The following is a 23,881-nucleotide window of genomic DNA, read 5'->3' on the forward strand; positions in this document are numbered from 1 at the left end:
CTCTTCCCAAATTGCTTTACCTCAAATGTCCGGGTAAAACTCAATATGCCATATCTGTACCTAAATTTCTAACTGCCATTGTATCCAATGACAACCTACTTCACTATCTGCAATTCCACCCATTTTTGTGTAGTTTGCAATCTTACTAATTAGACCACTGACAGAGATCCCAGCATGGTTCCTTATTGGGCATTTGCATACAGGGCAAATAGATCAACAGAGGATGCCATCTCTCTGGCTCTTCACACTGTCCTGACTCAACTGGACAGACAGGGCACGTACGTGAGGATGCTCTTCATTGACTATAGCTCTGCATTCAATACGGTCATCCCCACCAAGCTCACCACCAAACTCCACCAGCTAGGCCTCAGCTCGCCGATATGCGATTGGATCCTGAACTTTCTGACGGAGCGACCGCAGGCAGTGAGACTGGGCCCGCACCTGTCCTCCACTATCACCCTGAGCACCGGCACACCACAGGGCTGTGTACGAAGCCCCATGCTCTACTCCCTCTTCACTCACGACTGTGTTCCTGCATTCGACACCAACACCATCGTGAAGTTTGCAGACAGCACACCAGTGATTGGGCTGATCACCAACGGTGATGAAACAAAATACAGAACGGAGGTGCAGAACCTGTCGGACTGGTGCGCACGTAACAACTTGTCACAAAACACCTCCAAGACCAAGGAGCTGATTATTGATTTCAGGAGGTCCCATAATGGAGAATACGCCCCAATCTCCATTTACGGGGTAAGTGTGGAGAGAGTGTCCAGCTTTAAGTTTCTGGGCACCCACATTTCAGAGAACCTCACATGGTCCACCAACACCGCTGCGCTGGTCAAGAAGGCACAGCAACGACTGTTCTTCCTGAGGACATTAAAAAAGACTGGTCTGCCCCAACAGCTGCTGACAACGTTCTATCGCTGCACCACAGAGAGCATATTAACGTATGGCATCTCTGTGTGGTATCTCAGCTGCACGGAGGCGGAGTGGAGAGCTCTTCAGCGCGTCGTCCACAGAGTGCAGAGGATCATTGGGACACAGCTACCAGCCTTGGAGGGCATCGACCACACACGGTGCCTCAGGAAGGCCGTCAGCATCCATAAAGACTCCTCACACCCTTGTAATGGACTGTTCGAACTACTTCCCTCCGGCAGACGTTACAAGGCCTTCTACGCCCGAACCTCCAGACTCAGAAACAGCTTTATTCCCAGAGCTAGAGCGGCTCTGAACCGGCCCTGCTGAGTGCCCCCCCATCCCCCCTGGACTGTCTCCCTCGGATGGTCACGTCACACAGCTTATTTATTTATTTTACTTTTCTTTTACATCGGTTGGAAGCTGCATACTAAATCTCGTTGCACTGATGTGCAATGACAATAAAAGATATTAATATTATTATTATTACCACTGATCATAGACCTCGAATCACAATAATATCCCGTTACTGTTGCCCTACATCTTCTTTGATCAATTTTGAATCCAATATACAACTCATCATGGATCACATGTGACTTAAACTTCTAGATCAGCCTACCATAAGGGATCTTGTTAAATGCTTTATTAAAGTCAATGTAAACAACATCCACTGTCCTAATCTTATGAATCACCTTCGTCATCTCCTCGTACACAAAGCCCTGCTGCTTTTGCTTAACACCCGGTTTTCCCAAATACTAGTGAATCCTGTTCTTAAGAATCTTCTCCAATAATTTCCCAATCACTGACGCAAGGCTGACTGGACTATAATTTCCTGGTTTGTCCCTATTGGCCTTCTTAAACTGCCTATTCTCCAGTCTTCTGGGTCTTTGCTGCATTTAAACAAGGTAAAAAGATCTCAGCTGAGGCCCCAACAATCCGTTCCCTTGCTTCCTTCAGTATCTTGGGATAGATCTCATTAGGCTATGGAGACATATCCACCTTAATGTTCTTCAAAAGCCCCAATATCTCCTCCTCCTTAATATCAACAGCCCCCTCCCTCCCTGATCTCACTGTCATCGGTGTTTTCCCCTTGGTCAATATCGATGCACAGTACTCATTTAGTGCCTTGCTCACTTCCTCTGGCTCGAGGCATAAATCCCACCCTTTGTTTTTCCGTAGACCTGACCTTTTGCTGGCTACCCTCATGTATTTAATATATGTAAAATGTCTTGGGAATTTTCTTAATCCTGTCTGGGGAATGGGATGCCCTAGGCATTTTAGCTCTTATGGGTGCTTGTTTAAGTTCCTTCCTGGTTCCTTAAAGGTTTTGCCCAAATTCAGCTTCCCAATGCATTTACATCCCAGCTTACATATCCATTTTTTAATTGTTTTGACTAAATTTACAACATCTCGTTACTATACTTTAGACTTGAATCTCTTGTCATCCAAGATTCCAGAAACTTATCAGCCTTATCTTTTACTTTTGTTGACATATGCTGGTCCTGAATTCTAACCAACTGGGCTCTAAAAGACTCCCACGTCAGTTGTGGAATTTACTCAAAAACAGATGTTCCCAATCTATTTCCCCGGTTCCTGTCCAATATTGTTGTATAGCCCTTCCCCTGAAGTGTAATCAGCACTTTCCCCTGAAGTCCAGTCTCATCTTTATGGATTACTATCTTAAAACATACAGAGTTATGATAATTGTTTCCAAAGTGCTCCCGCACTGAAACTCCAATCGACTAGTTGGGCTAATTTCCCAATACAAGGTGCAATGAGGCCTCTTCCCTGGTTGATACTCATTGGCTACCACCGCTCCCCCTAATATTATTTTCTTTCCCTAAGATGGGATATTGTTTTAAATATGCCTCTTGCTGAAATGCCCAGTAATTAAATGCAGCCTTCATGAGTGAAACTTCAAATTTCTCAGCTTTTCAAAATTGCTCTCTTTTATATTCTGCACTCTGTTGCTGTTCTCTTTTGCATTATTGTAGCTCGGTACATATAATAATAATAAACTAATACCTTTCCAAATCAAGTTGCAGATGCATATTAGTTTGATTTTTAGTTTTAGCTTGTTACTTTAGTTTGTATAGTCTTTACTTTGACTGGATAGCATACAAACAAAAGATTTTCACTGTGCCTCGGTATACGTGACAATAATAAACCAAACTGAACATATGGGGAAATTGATTTTGTCTCATCAGGAGTACTAAATAGTTCAGGCAGGGTGAGGAAGTGGAATTGGAGGATATCTTGCATTATGAAATTCACAAGGATGCAACGATTAATAAATTCACACCATCAGCTATAGCATGATAAACCAATGTACACTTATGCAACTGAATTGACTAAATAAAACCTCAGGGCTAACTTTCAAATCTTCCAAAACGCTCCAATTATCTAATAATCAAAATATTACTTTACATTTTCTAAACTGAAATAATTAATATTTCACAATAAAATAATTACTTTGGTAATTATTTTTATTCAAGAATGAATGAAAGATGACTTTGGTACCCCTGAACCTGATGGTACGCAAGGTATGAAAAGGTTGTAATAAAACAAGTAGGCTCACCTTCCAGCAGCTGCAGAAAGTAGGGACTAAAGATTTTGGACACAAAATTCACAGGAAATCGTCCTATTAATATACAGGAGTGAAGTAAGCTCAGTAGAGTTCGAGGCTGGAATTGTGAAAACCGTCCCCTTAATAGGTCTTCAATCTTTCGAAACAGCTGACCTACATTTGGAGGCAAATAATTTAACCTGCCAAATGGCATTATTTGTAAGGCAATTTCTTTAGTTGTAAAGTTGTCTGAATTGTAAACAAAACTCTCAGCAACTGCATCAAATATGGGTGGTGAAAGGATCCGCTGCTGGTTGCAATGTTGCATCATCTTACTGATTGCTTCGGGCTGCATGACAAAGGCTTTTTTCGGGATATTTTGCTCCATGGCATTAATAAAAAACCTGTCGCTGAGTCCAAAGCATATTAGAGCGTTCAGTACTATTATGAGCTCCCGGTCAGAGAAATGAGGAACATGTCGTACTGAATGTTTGCAGAGATTAATTACCAAAGGAATTGCTTGGGTTTGCTTGAGAACAACCATTGCATTGAGTATGTCGCATTTGGCTTTATGGCTCATTCTGGAAGCGAAATGAAGGGAACGAGAATTCATTTTGTTTAGCAGCTCCTGGTATTTTCCTCCTTTTCCCACGCCAGCCACCAGCAGGTTATAAACCATTGGTAGCTCTTCAGATGTCCAGTTCTCCAATGTCTGTCCTTGAACTTGCTCCATTATTTCCTTTAATGTTCCACATTCTGGGCCCTCCAAATTCAGCAGAGCCTCACCCAGCAAACACAAGTCCTTAATGAGCATCTGACCTTTGCCAAGCCGCTCTTGACTTTCGCACAACATTCTCGTCATAAGTGTGCTCTGCGGGTCAACGTACAATTGGATACAGGCATACAGTGCAGTAACCAACGCCGTGGTGCTCAGCCTCTGAGACTCCTGCTCAAACTGGAAGCACAAAGCCTTGACTGTCTCATTCTCCAGCAGGATTGCAGACTTTCCCAGCTCATTCTCATCCGTTTCAACCTGTGATATTTTAAGCAAGGCAGAAGCAGCCATTGTGTCTGTAATGGACTTTGAGGATTTCAGTAGTTTAAAGATCTGTTTGGCTGTTTTACTAATGTTCAAATATTTTAAAAAGTTCTGTTCGTTGGACAACTGTTTGCTGCCCATCTCTAAACTGGCCGCAGCATCTCCATGAAGGCACACTGTCCCTGAAGTGAAATCAGGCTGATCCCTGATCACACTGTGGTATCCGTTATGAGGGACCCATTGATGGCATATCTTTAGACATCCTGTCGATAAAATCGGGCCATATTGCGGGTACAGAATTTTGTTAAAACGTTTGCAAGGGTACAATTTCCATTTCATAATTTGTAAGATGTTGCAGGTTTGAAATTTAGATGAAAGGAAATCAAAGAATCTTAACAAATTCAATGCCATAGCAGCAGCTTCCTATGACAAAAAAAGGAACAAAAATGTGCTTTAGGAATAGCGAAAAGGTCCATGCAAAAATGCACTGTAGTTATAATTTGCAGTTATTTTTAAGAAAGTCAAAGGATGTAGGTTAAAAACAAATTACATACTCTTAAATATTTCCATAATATAATGGCCTAAACTCAAGATTTAATTAATAAGTAATGACCAAAAATATATCTCCATATAATCCTTATCACAATAATTTACAATTTCATTTGTACAATCATTGCTGATAGAGAATCAATAACCTGGCCCAACCATACAGCATGGAAATAGGCCTTTCTGCCCAACTCATCCTGGCCAGCAAAGACACCACATTAAAATAGTCCCATTTGCCTGTGGATGACCCATATTCCTCGAAATCCTTTCTTTCCATGTACCTGTGTAAGTGTGGTTTAAATGCTCTTAAAGTACCTCCCTCAACTACCTCCTCTGACAGCTCATTACATATAAACCAGTATCCTCTGTTAAAAAATTGCCCTTCACTTTCTTTAAATCCATTCCCTCTCATCTTCAGCCTGTGCCCTTCTTGATTCACTGATCCTGGGAGAAATGAGTTTAAATATCTCTGTAAGAGCACCCGTCAGCCTCCTGCACTACAAGGAATAAATTCCTAGCCAACCGAACCTTTCCAGAAAGCTCAGGCCCACGAGTCCTGGCAACATCCTCGTAAATTTTCTTTGCACTCTTTCCAGCTTAACAGCACCCTTCCTGTAGCAGGAAGACAATACTCCAACTGAGGCTCAACAACATCTAGTGCAACTGTAACATAACATCCCAACTTCAACTTCATGTTCAATTTTCAGGTGATGTGAAAACTGGTTGTGCTGGTGATAATGTGGAGGGTAGTCTTTGCCACTAAATGAATTGGGAAGACAGAGCAACAGCAGGTGGAATTTAATCCTAAAGTGATCTAATGCATATTGGAAAGAATCCTTAGGCTAGGATATATGTGATGAATGGTCGGACCCGAGGAAGTACTGTGGAACTGACACATCTTCAAATAGATGCCCAACAATCCCTGAGAACAGGTAGATAACGGGTTTTAAATGAATATTGGGTATTTGCTTTCATTAGGTTGGGAATAGAAAGAGTACGTAATGGTACAATCTTTGGTTGGACCACAGTTGGAATATTGTGCGCAGGTTACGTGCAACACATTACAGGATGGGGATGAGTGCATTGAAAAGGGAGCAGAGTAGATCCTCCAGGCTGTCACCTGGGATTGAGGGGGGACTGGATGTTTTCCTTGAGGCAGACATGGATCCTGGTACAAGTTTACAAAATGATGTGGGGCATGGATTGGGTACACTGCAAGAGGCTTCTCCCCCACCAGTGGGAACAGGATTTCGGTGAGGATTAGAGATCTGGGGAAGATTTTTTTCAGTGGGACGAGGCTGTGTGTTGAGGGTGTGGTTGAGGCAGAGGCTTTGCGATATATCTGGACGAATGGTCTTGACATTGGAGGCGATGGATCAGCAGAGGGTTGGCATGGGGATGATGGGGATAGGGCCTGGACCGCTCGGATTCTCTCTCCATGGATGTTGCCTGAACTAGTTGATGTTTCACCCCCCCCTCACCCAAACCACCTCTCTCCCCCCCCTCCCCAAATCCCACCTTCTCCCCCAACCCCCCCCCCTCGCCCCCACCCCGTGACGCCCGATCCACCCCCATCCCTACTCCACCCCCAATGCCCCGCTCCTGCCCCCAACAGTCCCCCATCCCCCCCCCACATCCCTACTCCACCCCCACCCCCCCCATCCCTACTCCACCCCCACCCCCCCATCCCTGCTCCACCCCCATCCCCCCCATCCCTCCCCCCCCCCCATCCCTCCTCCCCCCCATCCCCCCCTCCATCCCTACTCCACCCCCATCCCTACTCCCCCCCATCCCCCCCTCCATCCCTACTCCCCCCCCATCCCTACTCCCCCCCATCCCCCCCTCCATCCCTACTCCCCCCATCCCTACTCCACCCCATCCCTACTCCCCCCCATCCCTACTCCCCCCCATCCCCATCCCTACTCCCCCCCCCATCCCTACTCCCCCCCAACTCACTCCAAACCCCGCACTCGTCCCCGGTCCTCACCGGTGCATCCGCGGCGCCGACGGCCAACCGACAGCCTTCCCCGAGTTCCGCTCCTCATGTCCATAAACTGAGCGCTTCCCCGGAGTTTCCAGCGCGGCGGACTGACTGACTGACGGCTTCCCCGCAGTTTACAGCAAAGATTAATTATAGAGGAGCTATAACTTTGGTTTACAGCGCGGCAGGCGGCGCTGTCTCACAGTCCCCACCAATGATCCTAGAGGAGCTCCTCTAGTATCTTTGGTCCCCACACCAGCCCCCGTTGGAAGCAAAGATAGGATCTCTGGTTGGAAGTTGCTTCCACCAGGAGTTATGGTAAAAACCCCCCACTGTTGGAGGAACTCAGTGTGTCGAGAAGCAAATGTGAAGGCAAAGGGTTGATCAACTTTGCTGAGCGCGATCACACGATAAATAAGGCGCCACACGGTGATCTGAAGGAGATGGATTTAACAACAAAATTAGTGAAATACCAGCGTAACCCAAATAATTCAGCACTCCTTTGCAGATATTGCATTCTCTGTCTTTGCGGTCATTGCAACAGCAGAAGATAGTCACAATGCACGTTTGTGCTATACATTTCATCTAACATGAAGACACAAGAGACTGCAGATGCTGGAATCTTGATCAAGAAACAAAGTGCTGGAAGAGCTCAGATGGTCTGACAGCTTCCGTGGAAGGAATGGGCAGATACCGTTTTGAGTAGGGATTCTTCATCAGACTGATGGAGTGGGGCTGGCGAGATCAAGTTCGGTAAGAAGTGGGTGTGGGACAAAGCCTGGCAAATGTGGGCTAGATGGCCTGTTCCTTCCTCTACCTTACCGTACCACATGATACAGGTGAGGAGTGTTTGGTGTTGATTATCAGATGGGTGATAGGGGTTACAAAAGATAGAAACATAGAAAAATAGGTGCAGGAGTAGGCCATTTGGCCCTTCGAACCAGCACCGCCATTCAATATGATCATGGCTGATCATCTAAAAATAGTTTTTCCTGCTTTTCCCCCACATCCCTTGATTCCTTTAGCCCTAAGAGCAATATCTAACTCTCTCTTGAAAACATCCAGTGAATTGGCCTCCACTGCCTTCTGTGGCAGGGAATTCCAGATTCACAATTCTCTGGGTGAAAACGTTTTTCCTCATCTCAGTCCTAAATGGCCGACCCGTTGTTCTTAAACTGTGACCCCTGGTTCTGGACAATTTTCCTGCATCTAGCCTGTCCAATCCTTTAAGAATTTTATATGTTTCCATAGATGGAGGTGAAATCTGATGTCTCCATTTTACCTCTACTCTCTGTCAAGTTCTCCACCCGACTGTCAATCACACCTCCTAAAGGTGTAACCTTCTATCACTTGACAAGCTTTGTCTCAACCTAGATCTCTTTCCCATCTTTCTCCCCCTACTCCATCAGTCTGAAGAAGGGTTACTACTGAATTTACTCTGAAACCGAATCACAGCTTACAACATTAAATAAAAATTATATTTAACTGTTGGATATCCACTTACATTTCCAGATTTTCAGACTGCATTTAAAAAAAAATGATCATATCTTCCTCAAACCTCCTCTGATGAAGATGTCCAGCATTGCTGAGTTTTCCTTAGTGCAAAGCCCTTAGTTTCAGAGTCCTCAAACCTGCCAGGATTTACCTCCATTATCGTCTCAGGGAGCCTGGGATGCCCGTGGAAGCCTGTTAGCCGGTAATTTTCTTGTTATGCTGGAAAACCTGCTGCAGGTTCGACCTGCACAGCTTCAGTAACTACATTCATTTCAATGGAGGGCATGACTATAAAGAGAAAGTTCAGTTTCAGGTAATTTACATGTACATTTAAGTACATTTAGTTTACTTCAGTGTATTTAATTGACCTTTAGTGATCAAATGCATTCTGGCCCAACATGGACGGGAAAGTGGACATGTCTGTGTATCAGCAGTGATTGTCTTGAAATGTGCCACGGTCTGAATGGTCTACACCTTATGTTGCAATGTTCTTTGCTTACATTATAAGTAATGTCCATTTGGATGAGTTACAGAAAATCTGTGAAGAGCCATGGAACTTTATCCCAGTGGAAGCCACTACCTTACGTTTTCAGGAAAGAAAATAAGGAGTGGATAATTTCTGGAAGGACAAAATAAACAAACCAGGAACCAGCCATAGATGCTGCTGCTGCACCCGCTGAGTTCCTCCAGCAATTTTGTGTAACCAGGAACATTGTCCATGTCATTTTCATGGAAAGGGAGGGTTTTTTAAAATTCAAACCCCTGCTTCTCTGGTTTGCTATGATAAGCAAACCTGATAACAGTGAGTGTGCTGGTTATGTTGAATGTTATATCCGCTTGAATGTTCTAATTTAAAATGATCTATGTAAAAATCAATGAAGATACCAAAACTACCATTTAATCCAATATATTCCTTCAAGTAAATTAGATTTTCAATATAAACAATCAAATATTTACATGAAGATGTAGAAACATAGAAAATAGGTGCAGGAGGAAGCCATTTGGCCCTTTGAGCCAGCACCGCCATTCATTGTGATCATGGCTGATCGTCCCCTATCAATAACCCGTGCCTGCCTTCTCCCCATATCCCTTGACTCCACTAGCCCCTGGAGCTCTATCCAACTCTCTCTTAAATCCATCCAGTGACTTGGCCTCCACTGCCCTCTGTGGCAGGGAATTCCACAAATTCACAACTCTCTGGGTGAAACAGTTTTTTCTCATCTCAGTCTTAAATGACCTCCCCTTTATTCTAAGACTGTAGTCCCTGGTTCTGGACTCGCCCCACATTGGGAACATTTTTCCTGCATCTAGCTTGTCCAGTCCTTTTATAATTTTATATGTTTCTATAAGACCCCCTTCATCCTTCTAAACTCCAGTGAATACAAGCCTAGTCTTTTCAATCTTTGAAATATATAGAACTATAGTATTGTAATAGCATGGCCATTCTACCCATCCAACCTAAACTAGTCCCCTGCAACACGCAGTCTGCTCTACTTCACCTAGTAGTTCTACAATAGGGTTCCTCCTCAATTATCTATCAGTTTTCCTTTTTGAATGTAATGATTGAATCAGCTCCTAACATTCTTTTGATTTGAGTTTTAGATCATGGGGACATGACCAAAAAATCTCACTCCTCCCGTGATTTATTTACCTTAAATCAGTGTCATCTGTATTCAAAACATTAATCACTGTGAACAATTTTCCTTGTATTCAGGTGGTTCAGATTATGAACGGTTTTGAGCCATTATTATTAAGTTACTTTACAGCCTCCCAACATCTCCATTCCATCAGTTTAAAATCTCACTCTTGATTAAGGATGATTTGCTTCTACGATGGTTCTGAGGTGACTTGCGATTACTATGCGAGATTCACAACATTCAACATCTTGTTGCTTGATAGAACGGATTCTGGGTTGTTGTATGTTCTTTCTGCTGTTCATACTTAAAAGTCTTTTTTTTCTGTAGGTCACAGAACAAAATCGACCGAAACTGAAATAATAACTATTACTGCACCTTTTACATGGAAGATAGGTGCAGGAGTAGGCCATTCGGCCCTTCGAGCCAGCACATCCATTCAATATGATCATGGCTGATCATCCACAATCCGTACCCCGTTCCTGCTTTTTCCCCATATCCTTTGATTCCCTTAGCCCTAAGAGGTAAATCTCTCTTGAAAACATCCAGTAAATTTGCCTCCACTGCTTTCTGTGGCAGAGAATTCCACAGATGCACAACTCTCTGGGTGAAAAAGTTGGAAGATGAGCTTCATTTACGGATCATGTTAACACGGAAAACATTCCGCCCACCCGGCACACAGATAAAACTCCAGCTGTTAATATCTTCAGGGTATGTGTTGGCTCACTCTGTACTGCCTGCATCATTTGGCATATCTTCCCGCATGTTTTAGCAGAAAAGTTACAGATAACAGCGCCCTGCACCGCCCGAGATAGCCCCAGCACCTACGTCACTGATCCTTGCCGGGAACTCCCGACACCCGCCTGACGTCACCGCGCTGCACCCGCCTCCCCTTCGCTCATTGGCTCACTACCGTCGTCCTCCAGACGCGATTGGACAGTGGTGCTGTCCATCAGGGGGTGGGCGGGCCATTGCGCACTTCCGCCTGGTGTCGATGTTGCGAGTGAGTGGAACGTTGAGTGTATCCAGGGGGAGTTCCCATCTACTCTCACTGTTCACACACAAGCCGCTCATCATCAGCCGCCGTTCCGCCCAGTGTCGTCTCTCTCAACCCAGCGGGGTTCACTATTGTATATCGTTTCTCAGCCTGAGGGCACTTCTTCCCGCGGCTCCCACGAAAAGGACATTTGTCGCAATCAGTCCACCAACGTAAGTAACACACGTGTAGGAAAGGAAGTGCAGATGCTGGTTTACACCGAAGAAAGACACAAAGTGCTAGAGTAACTGCCAATAACTGGAGTAACTCAGGGTCGGGCAACATCTCTGGAGAAAAGGAGTAGGTGACATTTCGGATCGCGACCCTTCTTCACCTATTCCTTTTCTCCAGAGATGCTGTCTGACCCACTGAGTTACTCCAGCTTCTTGTGCCTATCTTAAGTGACAAGGTTTCAAGCAAAGATCCTATAGCTATAGGATCTTTGGTTTCAAGGCCAGTTTATTGTCACATGTACCAATAAGCGAGTTTGGTATTCCGAAAAATGCAAGGAATCATGGGATTTGTCAAAGGTCACTCGCGATAAACACCCCCCCGGCAACCGTGCCGCCGCATGCACACGGACCCGCGCCCAATCACAGCCAGGATCGAACCCTGGCCTTCGGCACTGTCGAACCGCCACTGTACCGGCCCCCGGAGCGCCCCATCCCCGTCCGGGGGTGACCGGAGACGACTGGGGTGACCCCGGACCAACGGGACACCAGCCCGCCGCAGCGGCGGCCCAGGCCCACAGCCAGCACGGAGAAGAAGTGCCAATTCCAGCTCAACTCTGCCTGTCCCGCTGGGTTAACCGATAGCCCTTGACTAGCGTTTCATCTCCATGCCGGCTGCAAGCCCGGGCCGCCACCGCAACGGGCCAGCGCCCCACCTGACCAGGGCCACCCCGGACATCCCCGGCCGCCCCCGGACAGGGACGGGACACCTGGTAGGGGACGGGAACAGCCCAGCAGCAACTCAACAGTGTCAGAGACCCGGGACTGATCCCGACCACGGACGAAACGCAGGTCTGCACCCATGCAGCTGCACAGCTGCTGAGAATGATTATCGCGAGTGACCCATGATCTGAGCATGTGCAGTCGGAATACCGAACTCGCTTATTAAGGTACAGTGAAATTCAAATTACCACATGTTGTTTCTGACGTACTGACGGCTGCGGTTTATGCTGCGTTGAGTTTGGGATTGTCGATGATTTTCCAGGGTCCACTTGTCATAAAGAATTTACACTCGTTTGAATCACACTGTAACTTAATAAATTGCAAAGAAGATCCGACGCAGGGTTGTGCCTCCAATTGTGTAGGGAGTGTGTAAAACTAGTGTGTGAATGGATGATGATTGATGGTGGGGCATGAACTTGGTGGGCCGAAGGGCCTGTTTCCATATTGTATTTTTAAACTATACACCACCTCTTTTTACCCTTTCACCTCTGCTTTATTCAGCTTTACTACAATCAGTACCAGGAAAGGTTCCCAACCGAAACGTTGCCAGTCCATTCCCTCCACAAATGTCGCATAATCCACTGAGTTCTTTCAGCAATTAATGTTTTGCCAGCTGTATTACTTTATTCAACCAACATGGATGATGCTTACAGAAGATTTTCATAATGAACTACAAATTATTTAACAAACTGCAGTATTATGTAATTTCAATTGATCAATATGGATGTCTTTATGTATTTTGGGGAGATTAGTGAATTGGGCGGGGAAGGGAACACTGAAGGAAAGGAGATTCAGACATGGGAAGGATTGGTGATAAGACAGAGTTGAAATGAGGCTACACAAAAATGCTGTAGAAACTCATCGGGTGCAGCAGCATCTATGGAGCGAAGGAAATAGGCAAAGTTTCGGGCCGAAACCCTTCTTCAGACTGATGTGTACCTTCGATTTTCCAGCATCTGCAGTTCCTTCTTAAACACAGTTGAAATTAGGGTGGGCAGTGTTCTGTTTCTGATCACTGTTTAAAATATTTAGAAATAACAGCTGTACACATTTCAACTGTACTGAGTTGAAATCTGACCCAGTTTCTTCAGTGCCGTGTGGTACTGTAATAGATGTAACTTATCATCTCAGAGCTGATGTGTTTATTATTAGTAGATGGACAGCAGTATCAGCCAACATTCATCTGGGAGAACTTTTCTCTCTGATTGTTGGAATTTAAGACTTGCTCCAGAGAAGAAAGAGCTTGAATCCAGGCAGCAGACTCCAGTATGGGAATGCCATTGTTTTGGAGATGACATTTTATACATGAGGTATTTCAATTGAGTTTCTAATGATCGTCTGGCTCACGTGGAAGATTTTATGGAGATAATTCAACAGAAATTGTGGCATAATTTTATACAGCATTCTTCGCAAATTAGTTGAACACCACAGAACTTTACACAGGGCAATATTCATATTATTTAAGAGTGAACACAAGGCAATACTCCAAAAATGTGTTGAAAGGAAGTGGCTCTAAGGAGAGTAACAAAAACATGGACAAAGGCCATTCTGTTAATGTAGCTAAAAACATGGCTATCAATAGAAGGTTGATTTTGTTTATTACTCTGCTAGTTTTATAATTCTGTTTAAACCAAGCCAGGATAGACACAAAAAGCTGGAGTTAACTCAGCGGGACAGGCAGCATCTCTGGAGAGAGGGAATGGGTGACATTTCGGGTCGAGACCCTTCTTCAGACTGGTTGGGGATAAGGGAAACGAGAGATATAGACGCATGCTGACCGGTTGCATCGTGGCTTGGTTCGGAAATTTGAGCGCCCTGGAGAGGAAAAGACTACAAAAAGTAGTAAACACTGCCCAGTCCATCATCGGCTCTGACCTTCCTTCCATCGAGGGGATTTATCGCAGTCGCTGCCTCAAAAAGGCTGGCAGTATCATCAAAGACCCACACCATCCTGGCCACACACTCATCTCCCTGCTACCTTCAGGTAGAAGGTACAGGAGCCTGAAGACTGCAACAACCATGTTCAGGAATAGCTACTCCCCTCAGCTATCAGGCTATTAAACCTGGCTCGGACAAAACTCTGATTATTAGCAACCACTTTCTGTTATTTGCACTACCAGTTTATTTATTCATGTGTGTATATATTTATATCATGGTATATGGACACATTTATCTGTTTTGTAGTAAATGCCTACTATTTTCTGTGTGCTTAAGCAAAGCAAGAATTTCATTGTCCTATACAGGGACACATGACAATAAACTCACTTGAACTTGAACTTGATGTGGAGAGAGAATGAACAATGAATGTAAGATATGCAAAAAAGTAATGATGATGAAGGAAACAGGCCATTGTTAGCTGTTTGTAGGGCGAAAACGAGAAGCTAGTGTGACTTGGGTGGGAGAGAGATAGAAAGAGAGTGAATGCCGGGGCTACCTGAAGTGAGAGAAATCAATATTCATACCACTGGGCTATAAACTGCCTCAGCGAAATATGAGATGCTGTTCCTCCAATTTGCATTTAGCCTCTCTCTGACAATGGAGGAGACCTAAGACAGAAAGGTCTGTGTAGGAATGGGAAGGAGAATTAAAGTGTTCAGCAACCGGGAGATCAGGCTGGTTCACACTGGCTGAGCGAAGGTGTTTTGCAAAACAATCGCCAGTCTGCGTTTGGTCTCGCCGATGTATAAGAGTCCACATCTTGAACAACGGATACAGTAGATGAGGTTGGAGGAGGTGCAAGTGAACCTCTGCCTAACATGAAAGGATTGTCGGGGTCCCTGGACAGAGTCGAGGGAGTAGGTATAGTGACAGGTGTTGCATCTTTCCTCCTCCTCCCTCGTTTGTTTATTTCCTTCTCCCTCATCTCTGCACCTGCAGTTCCTTCTTAAACCAAGCCTGGGTTCTTATGATTTTTCATTACCTGATCTGGAGGCATTTGCAGAAAACCTGAGAAGAACTCTTGCTCTACTGGGTGTGCATTACAGTAAATCAAGAACAGAGGATTCACAGTCACACAGCTTAGAAATAGACAGTTTGGCCCAACTTTCTCATACCGACCAAGACGCCTCATCTATTCTAGTCCCTCCTGCCTGCGTTAGGCCCTTATATTCCTGTAAATCTTTATTATATACTAGACCAAGTGGGACCCGTTGACCTCCCCCCCCCCCCCCCTCCAACAACAACAAAGCAAACATAAAATGTAGATGGGGACAGTTAGACCGGTCAGAGAACTGGGAAGGGGGAGGGATGGAGAGAGAGGAAAGTAAGGGTTACTTGAAGTTAGAGAAGTCAATGTTCATACCACTAGGGTGTAAGCTGCCCAAATGAAATATGAGGTGCTGTTTATTTTCACACCTTACACTTCCTTATCCATGTGTCTCCCTCTCCCCTGACATCAGTCTGAAGAAGGCTCGGCCTGAAACGTCACCCATTCTGTCTCTCCAGAGATGCTGCCTGTCCCGCCGAGTTACTCCAGCTTTTTGTGTCGATCTTCGATTTAAACTAGCATTTGCAGTTCCTTCCCACACAAAAAGGTGCTTTTATTGAATTGATATGACAGATTAATTGCAAAGTATATACAAAGTACTGAACTTATTTACTAAAGACAAAGATTGCAGTCTGTCAGTTCACAGTGCAAGGCCACATAAGAGATTTGCTCGGCAAATTGACAAGGCAATATTTTCTATTTATAATTGTACAACTTTCAGCTGTTAGAAAAAATATATATCCATTTCTAATTAGTTAAAGTACCAACTTCCTTTTTTGCCTGCAATACAATCAGAATCCATAGTCTACAGAGGGTGCACTGTGGAAACATTACCATTCAGAGAAAATATTTCACACAGGAATGTATCTTCACATCATATGGGATTCAATAGGAGGGAAAATGGTTAGCATTTAAAAAAATTGTGATTATGGACCCCTTCATATCATAGTTTTCAGAGGGTAGTTGATAAGGTGCTAAAGAAAGGTACTCGGAGAATATTAAAAGCTCATGTTAATGTGTTGTGGGTGGAAGATTAGTGACCTGACAGAAAACAGTTTATTTTTTGTTTAGTCTTTGGTACCAAATGATATGCCACAGGGTTTGATGCTGGGTACCTAAAGTTTCGTAATTTATAAAATGACTTGTATACAGGCAACATATATAGTTATGAAATTTGCTGATAGGTAGGAAGATGCATTGTGAAGAGATCACAGTGAGGCTACCAAGGCATGCATGTTGCTTGATTAAGTGAGTGGTGGTAAAAACAGCAAGATTTTCATTGTACCCGTACCTCTCAGTTCTAGTGTATATAATCATAAACATAAAACTTGTTTTGACTGTATATTAATGTAGCTATATTGAACAAGTGGCATCACAGTGATGATACAGTGCAAAGCTTTTAGCTGCATCCAATGCACTCAACTGTTTTTGATATTATATGTTGTTTTTAATTGACTGAAGTCAGCCTTCAATAATGGTCAGCTTTTTAGGAAGCATTTGAAATAGATCATTCTACTCAAAATCTTTTCTTGTAAGTGCTCTGGTCTTATTTTTCATTAACACTGGATTTTGCCACATGTTGAAAGTTAGAATGTTCTGGAGCCTCCTAACTCCTATGCCCTACCCCCACCCCAGTTACAATCTCACGTTATTTAATTGTCCACAACGATCAATGACATCCAGCAAATCTACATTAAAATGAAGGATCAATAAGCATAGACAATAGATTTGAATTACAGGAGCCCAGAACTTTCAAGTGAGTTGTTGAAAGGCTGCAGGAAATTACTGAGATGGGAAGCTCATGGAGGGGGTTTGGGAAAATAAGGTTGAGAATTTTAAAATTCAGCTGTGCTTAATCAATGGCTGGATTACTGAAACAAGCTGTTGAGTCATTTCCCTAAATGGTACTTGAAGGACCAAAACCGCAGCTACCAATTTGGCGTGAGCAAATTGGTCGTGCATTTTCAGCACTGCAATATTGACTACACTTAAACAGAACTTCAGGATATTATTTTTTATTAAGGCTGCCATTGGGGTGCAAGATTATTTTGAGTGAATTGCATTTGTTGAATAAAGTTCTGCAACTTGCTCAATGGTCATTGTGACTGGCAAATATTTTGTCTCCAAGCAGCTGGTGCAGAGTGATGCCGTTGGAAGGCAATTGCCGATTTTTGTTGCTTTACGCCACTCAAAAAGGACAAGCAAAAGCTATTGCTGAGGAAATTAGTGAAAAAGCAGACGGCAAAGGATTTGTAGCTGATCTCCATTGTCTGAGTCAACTGGAAGAGGTAACTGAAAACTAACCTTTTTGACAACATTTATTGAATGATGTGTTTTGTTTCGTATTATAATTTTTACTTGATGTTTTGATGGTGCACCTTTGGCAGATGTCTTATTACTGAACCAAAAGATAGACATTTACTTCTGAGAGTCACATTAAAGTCAATGAAGGGTTCTTGAGGCACCGTTAGCTTCCATAAGCTGGGGTACAGTACGACTCATCTCTACCTCATTGTGGACATTGGACTTTGTGTCTGGGACTATTTCACCATAATGCTGAGAACCATGTTCTTCACCCTGTATCTTTTCCTTTGCTTTACCTTGCATTTGGCTTGATTGTAGTTATGTATAGTTTTATCTGATTTGATTGGATAGCATGCAAAAGAAAGCCTTTTGCTATAACACCTTTGCTATAACTTTAAAGCAGGAGGTTCCCACCTGCTTTAAAAGGGCATCAATTATCCCAGTGCCCAAGAAGAGTAAGGTGACGTGCCTCAATGACTATCGACCAGTGGCACTAACGCCGGTGGTGATGAAGTGCTTTGAGAGGTTGATCATGGCACAAATCAACTCCTACCTGGACAAAAACCTGGACCCACTGCAGTTCGCTTACCGCCACAACAGATCAACTGTGGATGCGATCTCGGTGGCTCTCCACTCTGGTCTGGACCACTTGGACAACAAAAACTCATATGTCAGGCTGTTATTCATTGATTACAGCTCGGCATTTAATACAATCATCCCCTTCAAGCTTGTTACCAAACTCGCAGAACTGGGTCTCTGCGCATCCCTCTGCAATTGGATCCTCGACTTCCTCATTCACAGACCACAGTCTGTTCGTATTGGTGGAAATGTGTCAGCCTCAATAACAATCAGCACGGGAGCACCTCAAGGCTGCGTGCTCAGCCCCCTGCTGTACTCACTCTATACTCATGACTGCGTAGCCGGTCATAGTGCGAACACCATGATCAAGTTTGCTGACGACACCACTGTTGTGGGACGTATCACTGATGGGGATGAGTCAGAGTATAGAAGAGAGATCGAGCAACTGTCCATATGGTGCCAGCACAATAACCTGGCCCTCAACACCAGCAAAACCAAGGAACTGATTGTGGACTTTGGAAGGAGTAGGATGGGGACCCACAGTCCCGTTTATATCAACGGGGCAATGGTTGAAAGGGTCATGAGCTTCAAATTCCTGGGTGTGCTCATTTCTGAAGATCTTTCCTGGTCCGAGAACACTGATGCAATTATTAAGAAAGCACATCAGCGCCTCTACTTCCTGAGAAGATTACAGAGAGTCGGTATGTCAAGGAGGACTCTCTCTAACTTCTACAGGTGCACAGTAGAGAGCATGCTGACCGGTTGCATCGTGGCTTGGTTCGGCAACTTGAACGCCCAGGAGCGGAAAAGACTACAAAAAGTAATAAACACTGCCCAGTCCATCAAGGGGATCTATCGCAGTCGCTGCCTCAAAAAGGCTGGCAGTATCATCAAGGACCCACACCATCCTGGCCACACACTTATAAGCGTTTCAAAAGTGAATCAGGAGATGCGGTTGAGAGATTAATTGGAAGGGTATAGGAAAGGACCTGGTAAATGGCACTGACAGGATTGTTCTACAAGGAGTTGATATAGATTTGACAAGATAAATAATCTTCTGTTCTGTAACAATACCTTGATTCTATGAATAATCACATGGATATAGTGGAAATAAGCCAAGCCACACGCTCCCACTGAGCCGTGACTGATGCTGGATTTCCCATTCCCAATATCTGAGTACCAAAAAAGCACTTACTATTGAAATGCAATTGGAAACATGGTGGGCAATTACCAGAGAAAACCTATGTGAAATATCACAACATAAAATGATGATAGTTTATTTTGGAAGAAATGGGAGAAGATGGTTATTTGGGGAGAAGATGGTTTATGAAAGTGTTTTCCTTATGCTTTGTTGTAGGGGTGGTGCTTTCTTTGGATTGAATCATAAAACCTGTTGTCAAAATAAACAATTCCCCTGGGTTACTCTCCTTGTTACTCAAACTCTACAATATGGTATAATCTAATATGTTAAATCAAACTCAGTCTCTTAGTGATGAGCTGTTGTAAAATATAAGGATATTGATCACTGATTCACAGACTTGAGGTTCCTTTTTATTGTCGTTCTCCACAAGGAGTACAGTTGCCTTGAATTTGTACAACTTTCCTTAAATGCTTTACCTTTCATAACAACAGCATTATTGAATATATTTCCTATGAGCCGTATTTGATATTAAATCATATTTAAAGATCTTTTTGCAAAGGAATGCTAATAGAGCAGAATATCTGAAATATTATTGTGCTTCTGGTGTGAATTTAGTCCATTATTGATTGTGATGGACAGCCTGAGATTGGTGCAAGAAGCAGATGATAAATGTTTGAAGAAATTTAATTTAATTTTCTTATTATTCTTTCAGTTTGACTTGGAGAGAGAGCGTGCTCCAGTTGTTATAATTACCTCCACGACTGGTACTGGGGATCTTCCAGATACAGCAACAAAATTTTTCCAGGAAGTTAGTGGCATTTTGGCACCTCATCACTATGCACACATAAAATATGCAGTATTAGGTAAGACATTCTCTGATATCTAAACATGACAACTATTTTATCTTTAATTTTTTATAATCCTTTAAAATAATTTGTTCTCTGCAGCTCTTGGAGATTCCACTTACTGTTATTTTGCCAATGCTGGGAAGATGATTGATACACAGTTGCAGCAACTTGGTGCAGAACACTTCTATACAACTGGATATGCAGATGACCGTGTTGGGTAAGCCAAATAACGACAACTTTTGCCAGCTACTGATCAGTTTCACCAGTCATGCAGAAAGATTATTACTTCTACTACCCATTTGTTTGAAAAAACAAGAATATGAAATATTTCAAGCATATTCATGGTTGATCTGTGAACTAATACCTTCTACCAGAAGAGGAATGGACACCCAGTTCTGAACTTAGATGACAAAAATCAATCCATCTCAAATTAAAAATCAATAATTAACATGGAACCGATTGCCATTTGCAAGAGAGTGTTACATGCTCTTTTCAATCCTTTCAGTTTAGCAATTATTTGTTAGTCGTAGAGGTGGATGGCACGGAAAGGGGGCTTTCAGTCCAACTTGCTAACTTCAGCCAGGTTGTCTAAACCAGCTCATTCCCCCTTGAGCCTGGTCCATATCCCTCCAAACTTTCCTGCTGTTCAACCTGTCCTATCTATGTACTTGTCCAAATATATTTCAAATGTTGTAATTGTACCTACCTCTACCACTTCCTCTGGCAATTTGTTCCATGTACGCACCACCCTTCAAGTCCCTTTTAATTCTATCCCCTCTCACTCTAAACCTATGTCCTATTGTTTTGCACTCCCCTATCCTGTAGAAGAGGCTGATTATTCACATTATCCATGTCCCTCATGCTTTTATAAATCTCTGTCCCCCGTCAGCCTTCTACACTCCAGGGAAAAATGATCCGGCCTTTTCTTAAACTCAAACCTTGCAGACCTGTTAATGTCTTCGTAAATCTTTTAGCACCATTTTTAAGGTGACCAGAACAGGACACAGTACTCCAAATGTGGTCAAACCAACACTTTGTACAACTGTGACATGATGTCCCAACTCCTGTACTTGATATACTGAACAAGGGAGGCAAACATGCTAAAAACCACCTTCGCTACCATATCTACCTGTGTTACAAATTCATGTAGATCCAGCCTTGCAGATTCACCACCAAGAACTCACCCACCACAGATATTAGGCTAGAAACAAGGAACTGCAGATGTTGCGTTTACAAAAAAAAAACAACACAAAAGAAGTTGTACAAAGTGCTGGAGTAATGCAGCAGGTTAGGCAGCATCTCTGGGGAACATGGATAGGTGACATTCTGGCTGAGACCCTTCCTCAGACTGATATTGGGCTCACTGGTTTGTAGTTACCAGCTTTTCCTTGAAGTCTTTCTTAAATAGAGGCACCACACTAGCCACTTACAATCTTCTGGCACCTCACTCATGGTTCACGGTGATACAAATATCTAACTTCAAGACTAATTTGCCAACTACGACTGGTTATTTATGAAATCCATTGAAACAACTCATTAAACTTTCCAAACTGCATCCAAGGAAATTTAGTGCCTCTCTTTGTTTAGTGTTTTAATTAAGTTTATTTACTTTTAGATTGGAATTGGTTGTTGATCCTTGGATTGATGGTCTTTGGGATGCCTTGAAAAATGTGTGTCAGGAGCAAAAGGAAATGAATGGTGATGGAGAGAGGATGTTAGACACAAGTGATGGTTCAAGAACAAATAAACCGGATGATGAAAATCCTGGTGTTTCGGCAGTAATTCAACTATTGAGAATAGATACAACTGTGTCAACAGAGACTGAAGACTCAAATACTACATCTGAGAGTTTGGTACAGGACACATTGGCAGCAGGGTCACAGGAGCCTGGGCCAGTGGCCGCCTGGGTACAGAGTGAGAAACAACTATCAGAAAGTGCTTTAAATATCCCAACTCTGCCAATAGAGTATCTAAATGTGCAATTTCAGAAAGATGCAGAACAGGTAAGGCCACTTAATTCAAACCAATTTCCTACATTTTTATTAGCTTCATTTAAGCAGTTGTATGAACTGAAAGAAGTTTAAACCTCTGTTCATTCACACTGATGTCAGTGCATCGGATGAAACCTCCCACTGTTCATTGTTCTTGAACATGCCTGCATGTTTGCATAAAACAACAATACAATTGCAGATATGGTAAATTTGAAATGGAAACAGAAAATGCTGGGCTTACTATGCAGGTAGACAAAAATGCTGGAGAAACCCAGCGGGTGAGGCAGTATCTATGGAGAGAAGGAAATAGGCAACGTTTCGGGTCGAGACCCTTCTTCAGACAGATCAGACAGCAGCTGTGAAGGGAGAGATTTAACATTTGAGATTCAATGAAGATTTTGCCACTGACCTGAAATGAACATTTTTTTCTCTCAACAGATGTGTCTGACCTACTCCATAATTCCATAATTTTCTACATATTTGGTCCTTTATTTCTTCCTGACACAGGGATTCTGATACATTCCTTGTAAAATTGGTCATTTTTTCATTGATAACAGGGAAATTATCCAGAGGCAACAAACAATTGATCACAGGCAAATGTTGTCATTTCCAAATACTAGCCTCTTGGTGATACTACATATTGTTAAGATAGATTTCTGACATAACCCCCTTGTATTGCCAGCTCCAATATAATTCCAAAGTCACTGGTGGATATATTCAATTATTTATTATGTTAAAAATGTCAATAGGAGCCCTGAAGTCCAGTATAGGGTCACAATATTGTTGCTTTATCTCAAATCTTACTAGTTGCAATTGCATCTGAATATGGTTAATATAATAACAAGCTGGTACATCATTCAGTTCTCCTGTGACTAAAGATTTTAACAGTTCTTTATAAAGGTGTTAATGAATGTAATAGTAATTGGTTTAGAAAGGATTTAAATACATAACTTTTTTTATAGCTGATGAGTTGGCTGCTCTTTCTAAATCTTTCTCCCCAATCATTGTTTTATCCTCAGAATTCTACGCAAGAATGTTTCTCCCTTGCATCAAATGTAACTGTGTTTCAAGTACCAGTAACAAAAGCAATTGCTCTGACTCGGGAGGATGCAGTGAAAACGGCACTACTCTTAGAACTGGATATTTCAGTAAGTTCTGTGGATGTACCTTTTGGAATTTCCACCAGCGTTAAAACTTAATGTATATTGCGCAGTGGACCACAAAGTGTTGTGCTGGGGAAAAGAGAAAGGAGGGTTTGCTGAGAGAGTGACGTTTTCCAGTATCACTCAAACAAATTATCGGATCGTTGATCTCACTGTTATTTGTGGACCTTCGTTGTGTGCAAATTGACCACCAATTTATCTGTGTTGAAGCGGTGATTATATTATTTAATTATCATTAAAGTGCTCTGGAATATGCCACGGTTGTGAAGGGCCTGTATTGATGATGTATATGCAAAATTCTTCCTTTTTCTTTTTTCATTAGTTGTGTTATCCTGCATAGAAAATAAAGTTATAATAACATTATGTCACAATGCAGTTGCTCTAAAATAGAGTTCAGAATGATGTTAGCAAAGGTCTCTGAGCTGGCTTTGTGTCGACTAAATGATGACCAGATCTACTGGAGGGGGAAAACAAAGGGAAAATATAAAGTTGTGTTTCAGGGCAACCTGTTTTTCTCATAACCTAATATAGTAAATTTGCAAAGTTTGGTTTATAAAGTTGTCACTTTGTTTGTTAGTATCACAACCTTGTCCGCAATCAAATCTGGCCACAGACAATAGACTTGAACCTCGCGCACTAATCCTGACATAATGAGATGTCCATTTGCAATTTATCTTGATGACAGAGATCACAGAATTTGGC

At 42.9% G+C, this 23,881-nt stretch overlaps 2 protein-coding genes across 2 annotated transcripts in view; one reads left to right on the forward strand and one right to left on the reverse strand.

Moving 5' to 3' along the window:
- Positions 1-7,043, reverse strand: part of fastkd3 (FAST kinase domains 3) — an 18,814-nt gene extending 11,771 nt beyond the window's left edge. The window contains exons 1-2 of the mRNA XM_033042942.1: positions 7,026-7,043; positions 3,497-4,946 (exon numbers count right to left, since the gene is read on the reverse strand). Coding sequence (XP_032898833.1) covers positions 3,497-4,934 — 1,438 coding nt within the window. The 5' untranslated portion in view covers positions 4,935-4,946; positions 7,026-7,043. The remainder of the gene's footprint in view (positions 1-3,496; positions 4,947-7,025) is intronic.
- A 4,130-nt stretch (positions 7,044-11,173) lies between these two features.
- mtrr (5-methyltetrahydrofolate-homocysteine methyltransferase reductase) overlaps positions 11,174-23,881 on the forward strand; it is a 61,471-nt gene continuing 48,763 nt past the window's right edge. The window contains exons 1-6 of the mRNA XM_033042931.1: positions 11,174-11,387; positions 17,285-17,441; positions 19,890-20,040; positions 20,125-20,242; positions 21,641-22,028; positions 23,036-23,164. Coding sequence (XP_032898822.1) covers positions 17,298-17,441; positions 19,890-20,040; positions 20,125-20,242; positions 21,641-22,028; positions 23,036-23,164 — 930 coding nt within the window. The 5' untranslated portion in view covers positions 11,174-11,387; positions 17,285-17,297. The remainder of the gene's footprint in view (positions 11,388-17,284; positions 17,442-19,889; positions 20,041-20,124; positions 20,243-21,640; positions 22,029-23,035; positions 23,165-23,881) is intronic.

Source organism: Amblyraja radiata, chromosome 2 (genome assembly GCF_010909765.2).
Source record: "Amblyraja radiata isolate CabotCenter1 chromosome 2, sAmbRad1.1.pri, whole genome shotgun sequence".
NCBI lineage: Eukaryota > Metazoa > Chordata > Chondrichthyes > Rajiformes > Rajidae > Amblyraja > Amblyraja radiata.